At 46.3% G+C, this 6025-nt stretch overlaps 1 protein-coding gene across 1 annotated transcript; it reads right to left on the bottom strand.

Annotated features, from left to right (window-relative positions):
* Nucleotides 1-570: 570 nt before the first annotated feature.
* On the bottom strand, nt 571-3700 carry LOC123141591 (putative glycerol-3-phosphate transporter 4). The gene is made up of 3 exons (XM_044560693.1): nt 2686-3700; nt 1055-1603; nt 571-951 (listed from the first exon to the last, which is right to left on the bottom strand). Exons 1-3 carry the CDS (start codon nt 3602-3604, stop codon nt 914-916), a joined length of 1506 nt encoding a protein of 501 aa, XP_044416628.1. The 5' UTR covers nt 3605-3700; the 3' UTR covers nt 571-913.
* Nucleotides 3701-6025: the final 2325 nt, after the last annotated feature.

Raw genomic sequence — 6025 nt, 5'->3', positions numbered from 1 at the left:
CCCCAAAAAAGTTTGCAAACATAAAAAAATCATACGTTCTTCAAACATGTTTGAAAAAGGAAAGCTCATATATGTTAAAAAGATATGTTCATGTTTTGAAAAGAAAATGTTTTATGTTTTTTCAGAACAGCTGCTTGTTGTATCTCATAACAAAATGCATGTGTTTACCTCAAAAATAAGAGCGCAAAATATATAAATAGAAAACAGAAAAAGAAAACCAGAAGAAATTTGGGAACGTTTGGATCCCTCACCAGATTGCCTCGCTAGGCAAAGCTAGGCTTGCCGACGCAGGCGAGCCAAATCTGCTCGCTCGCTCCAACACGAAAAAAGCTGGAAACCACTGGCAAAGAGGCAGGCTCGCCCAGTAACCAAATACTCCCTCCGTCCCATAATATAAGAGCGTTTTTGACACTAGTGTAGTGTAAAAAACGCTCTTATATTATGGGACAGAGGGAGTACGTCGCTTCCTTGCTGGGCTAGGCTAAGCAAGCGCTAGCACGAGAACCAAACGCTCCCAAAGACGTCACACAAAAAAAGAGATACTGATGCTGATTCAAAGTGTTCGCCAGAGATAGTATTCAGCCAACATTAACAGTAAAAATATATACAGTGCAAACACTATGCATAAAAATGGCCAGAGTTCAGACTTACTTCAGACTTGGAAGTCATTTGACTCTTTCATGTTCATCTATGAGAAAGGACAGGGATCCTACGGTAGATTGATACATTACAAGATGTTATAGTATATTACTATACTATCCTGTGACAAAGAGAAGACAACAGATGCTATCTCAACCATATTTGCGTGGTATCATCTTCAGCACCAACATATTGAATGCCTTTCTCAACTATGATAACATTACAAAAATGTATACCACATTCCCACCACACCTGCGCCAAAACTGCCTCGCCCTCAACTACTCCCCTCTAAAAGTGGTTGAGCACCAGGATCTATGAGATAAAGAGGAAGGCAACATCAGCGTAACAAATAAGACACTACATTTTGCCATCTCTATAATGAAGATAAATGCAAGCTGAGCATCTTTATCATTACCTGCAGTTCCATTCGGAGTGTCACTTGAGCGATTCCTCCAGTTTTGAATAATCTGCTGAATCTCTGATTTCACAAGACCTGATAAACACGCACCGGCAATCAATGCACAAAGTATAAGCATTATGAACACTGAATCCCATCCAGTTTTTGAGATGAAGCCCGTCACAAATGGCCCCAAGGCAGCACCAAGCGATCCTGTCCCGTCTATGATTGCCGTGACAGTGGCCAACGCACGGGAATCTCCTTTGAGAGATTTGTGAGTCCCCAGATCAGCAGATACTGCAGTTGTTATCAGAGCATAAGGGCCATTAACAAACAAGCCACTGATCATCATCAGTGCAATGTTTGTCACTTTTGAAGTACTGCCATATGCATGAAAGGCGTAAAGAGATGGAATCGCCAGATACATAAACATTGCTGCAGTAGTGGCCCTAGCATCGAGCTGATCAGACATGAACCCAGCAAGAATTCCACCAATGATTCCTCCTACATCGAACAAAACTGATAGATAACCAGCATCCGTGACCGACATGTACTCGCCTCCAATAGCTGGAAATATAAAAGGGCATAAGTAGAATCGTAAAAGGATATAAAATTCAGAATCCACAACTGCACATAAGAGATCTACTAGAGTTGCAGCCTTTTATGGTATCAGCAATATAAGAAGGCAGTTAGAAGAAACAGGTCAAACAAATTAGTATGCAGTACTTTTAGTAATGGATGGAAGAGGACAACCCAGGCCTCTACCAAATAGTGCACATAACCAGAGCTACTGTACCCTTGAGTAAATTGTGTCTGGTCTGAAAAAGCAAAATACTACAGTTGGATCAGATAAACAGGCCAACAATGTGAACATGTGACTCATGTTAGCATTATTCTGTTCAAAGCCAGAGTTAAGATACGGCATGAATAATCTGGCATGACACTAGTTCCTGCTACAATTTGCTTGGTGTCTATTGTGCACAGGATATACCATAATGCACATTATTACAGCATATCAAAGGCAATTACTGCAGCACCTTCAAGACAATGGTCGCAATTACTACAACAACCTATATCAACATATTCTGGAATTCTGAAACCAGAGTTCAGTAACAATGCACTGTTAATTCTGAAACTACATCGTCAACTACATCAAAGTCAATTCTGAACCCAGAATTCAATAACAGGCTTTAGACGCACTATTAATCATACCGATAAATCTCCTGCACAGCTGGAAGATGGAAATTCAGATCAATCTAATGTCATAACGTGCATGGCTGCGCCTGGTTAAACTTAACAGTTTGTCTAATTCACATCTAGATGTTTTCTAAGGATGTAACATCTAAGCTCCCACAAATAAGGCAGCAAAAAGGAACAAAAAAAAAGCTGGGACAAAAAAATTAGACCACAAACATAGTGGACATCAGGTTAGATGTGATATAGTTATGTCACATCTAAATGTGTCCTAGACAGACCCCTTAACTTAAGGGAGTGTTCGGAGTCCCTCCCCTCCCAGACTCGGCTCCGCGGAGCCGGCGGAGTTGTAGGCTAAAATACTGGAGTTGGAAATTAGGTGCTCTGCAACTCCTCTAATTCCACGTATCTGGTGGATATCCGAACAGGGCCTAAGTCGCAACAGGTGGGCATACCAGTTTGGGTCAAGTAGAAGGGGAGCCAGTACAAGAAGGTGTAGGCGACCAGCTTCGCAAAGAAGAGGCAGGTCGCGAAGGTGAGCACCCCCGGGATAGAAAATGCCTTCAAAATCCCTACGGCATCCCTCCTGTCCTCTTCCCCGGCCGTGCTGGTGCTGCTGTCCTCCTCGTCGGTGCTCGCTCCACTGGCCTGCTTGGGGGGCCACGAAGCGAAGCCAACGTCCTCCGGGTAAGGCGCTAGGAAGAAAAACACGAGGACGCCACCGAGCGCCATGAGCCCGCCCGGGACCACAAACGACCAGCCCCACCCGTATCGCAGCACGGCGGCGGCGATGATCGAGCCGCTGATGTTCCCGACGGAGGTGTGCGCGTTCCATATGCCCATTATGAGGCCGCGCCTCCGGCCGCCGAACCAATTGCCGACGACGGCGACGACCGAGGGCCAGCCGGTGGACTGCAGCAGGCCCGCGATTGCCTGGGCGAAGACGTAGAACACGAGGGAGTGCAGGGAGAGGAAGTACCCGGCGCCGAAAAAGGCGACGGCGGCGCCGCTCCCGACCATTCCGGCGGCGAGGAAGAGGCGGAGATCGAGGCGATCGCCGAGGTGGCCGGCGCCGAACATGCCGAGGGAGTAGAAGGCGAGGAACGCGACGTCGGTCTCGCCGAGGAGGGCGGGGTCGTGGAAGGGCGGCCACGACTTGGAGAGCGCGCGCTTCACGATGCTGGGTGGCTTGCGGGAGGCGTGGTAGAGGGCGTAGGCGAGGAAGGTGAGCCCGAGGACGAGGCCACGGTGGGCGTTGTAGGAGAAGGCGGGCAGGGCGCAGAGGCCCGGCGGCGCGTGGTGGTGGCGCGGCCGCGCCCGCGGCGATGACTTCGGCATGGGCGTTGAGGGTGGAGGTGGCGGTGGCTCCGCCATGTCCGTGAGAGGTGAGGGGAGGGGAAATGGAGTGGGGGCCGGCGGTGAGGACGTGGCGGGGTAACCGGGCCCGTGCACGACACGCGGCCGAGACGGTTATGGGCCAGACTTTGAATTGTGTTGCCCTTTTGCTTTCGTTTCTTTATACACGGTCTTTCTTCAAGTTCTCTTTGCTCCGGGTAATTCGCTACATCAATATTCTTTTTTCTATCAAAAACGGCCAGCCGTCGCCTCCTGCGTCATTGGATGAGCCATGAATAGCCGCGTGATCTCAAATGAGGTGCCTCTGAAATTGCAACAAGGTAGATGTTGCGTAACTCGCATTGCAACAATTACTTTGTTACGAAACCACCGAAGCGTTATTTTCGCTAGAATTTTTTTATTTTATCTTCAAGATTTTTTGCAACATAGATGATGTAGGACTTTTGCAACAATGGTGGTGTTGTAGAATTAATTTTTTTTCGTCTTCACCTTTTTTGCAACATAGATATTGTTGCGGGAGGACTTTTGCAACATGGATAATGTTGCAGAAATTTTTTCACTGAAAAGATGATGTCGTTTGCAGTGTGAATCAATAAATTTTTGTAACATAGATGATGTTGCGGGAGGACTTTTGCAACAAAGCCGTTGTTGTGAAAAGTATAAAAAACCATCCCGACCGGAGCGACGACGAAGGGCGAGAAGGGAGTCTGGAGCGGTGCAACTATGCCAATGGTGACCGAAGCGGAGCTCGGGCATGCGCACTTGAGCAGCAGCCATGGCTGCGAGCGAGCGTAAGGAGACGAAAAATACATAAGGAAAGGATAAGAGGATAAGGACACGTGCTGGACATAGGAGGTGGTTGACGCGGTGCGTGTTATCCACCGGCTGAACAATAGCATTTTCACAAAAAAATCCATTTTTTTGCTTTTGTGAAAAAGAGATTTCATTGTGTAATATTGGTGGATACAATCATTCGGGGACAACACACACCATATATCGGTGTGCATGGTTTGGTGTCCGAACTGGGTGACGCAATGAGTCGCGCTATGATACGTCTTCATCGTATCTATTTTTCCAAACTCTTTTGCTCTTCTTTTGGACTCTAATTTGCATGATTTAAATGAAACTAACCTGGACCGACGCTGTTTTCAGCAGAATTGCCTTGGTGTTATTTTTGTGCAAAAATTAAAGTTCTCGGAATGACCTGAAAATTTACGAAGAATATTTTTTAAATAAATAGAAAATACTGGCGAAAGAATCAACCGGAGGGGGCCCACCAGATGACCACAAGGGTGGGGGTACGCCCCCTGCCTTGTGGGTCCCCTGGACCTCCACCGACCTCAACTTCAACTCTATAGATTCACATTCGGGGAGAAAAAAAACAGAGAGAACGATTCATCGCGTTTTACGATACGGAGCCGCCGCCGCCTCCTGTTCTTCATCGGGAGGGCTGATCTGGGTCCGTTCGGGGCTCCGGAGAGGGGGATCCATCGCCATCATCATCACCAACCTTCCGCCATCACCAATTTCATGATGCTCACCGCAGTGCGTGAGTAATTCCATCGTAGGCTTGTTGGACGGTGATGGGTTGGATGAGATTTATCATGTAATCGAGTTAGTTTTGTTAGGGTTTGATCCCTAATGTCCACTATGTTCAGAGATTTATGTTGCTATGACTTTTCTATGCTTAATGCTTGTCACTAGGGCCCGAGTGCCATGATTTCAGATCTGAACCTATTATGTTTTCATGAATATATTTGTGTTCTTGATCCTATCTTGCAAGTTGTAGACACCTATTACGAGTTATGATCTGCATACCCCAAGGTGGCAATAATTGGGATTCTTTCCGGTGATTACCGTACTTTGAGGAGTTCATGTATTCACTAGGTTCTCTATTAAAAGGAGGTCTTAATATCCCATAGTTTCCATTAGTACCCCGCTGCCACGGGAGGGTAGGACAAAAGATGCCATGCAAGTTCTTTTCCATAAACACGTATGACTATATTCGGAATACATGCCTACATTATATTGATGAATTGGAGCTAGTTCTGTGTCGCCCTAGGTTATATCTGTTGCATGATGAATGCCATCTGACATAATAATCCATCACTGATCCATTGCCTACGAGCTCGTTTCATATTGATCTTTGCTTCGTTACTTTTCCGTTGCCATTGTTACAATTGCTACAAAACTGCTACTGTTACTTTTGCCATCGTTATCGTTACTTCCATACTACTTTGCTACTAAATACTTTGCTGCAGATATTAAGTCTTACATGGTGCTTGAATTGAAAACTCAGCTGCTAATACTTGAGAATATTCTTCGGCTCCCCTTGTGTAGAATCAATAAATTTGGGTTGAATACTCTACCCTCAAAACTGTTGCGATCCCCTATACTTGTGGGTTATCAAGACCTTTTTCTGGCGCCGTTGCCCGGGAG

The sequence above is a fragment of the Triticum aestivum genome, chromosome 6D, assembly GCF_018294505.1.
Source record: "Triticum aestivum cultivar Chinese Spring chromosome 6D, IWGSC CS RefSeq v2.1, whole genome shotgun sequence".
Taxonomy (NCBI): domain Eukaryota; kingdom Viridiplantae; phylum Streptophyta; class Magnoliopsida; order Poales; family Poaceae; genus Triticum; species Triticum aestivum.
The sequence above is the reverse complement of the archived record's forward strand: the minus strand, read 5'-3'. Positions and strand labels throughout refer to the sequence as shown.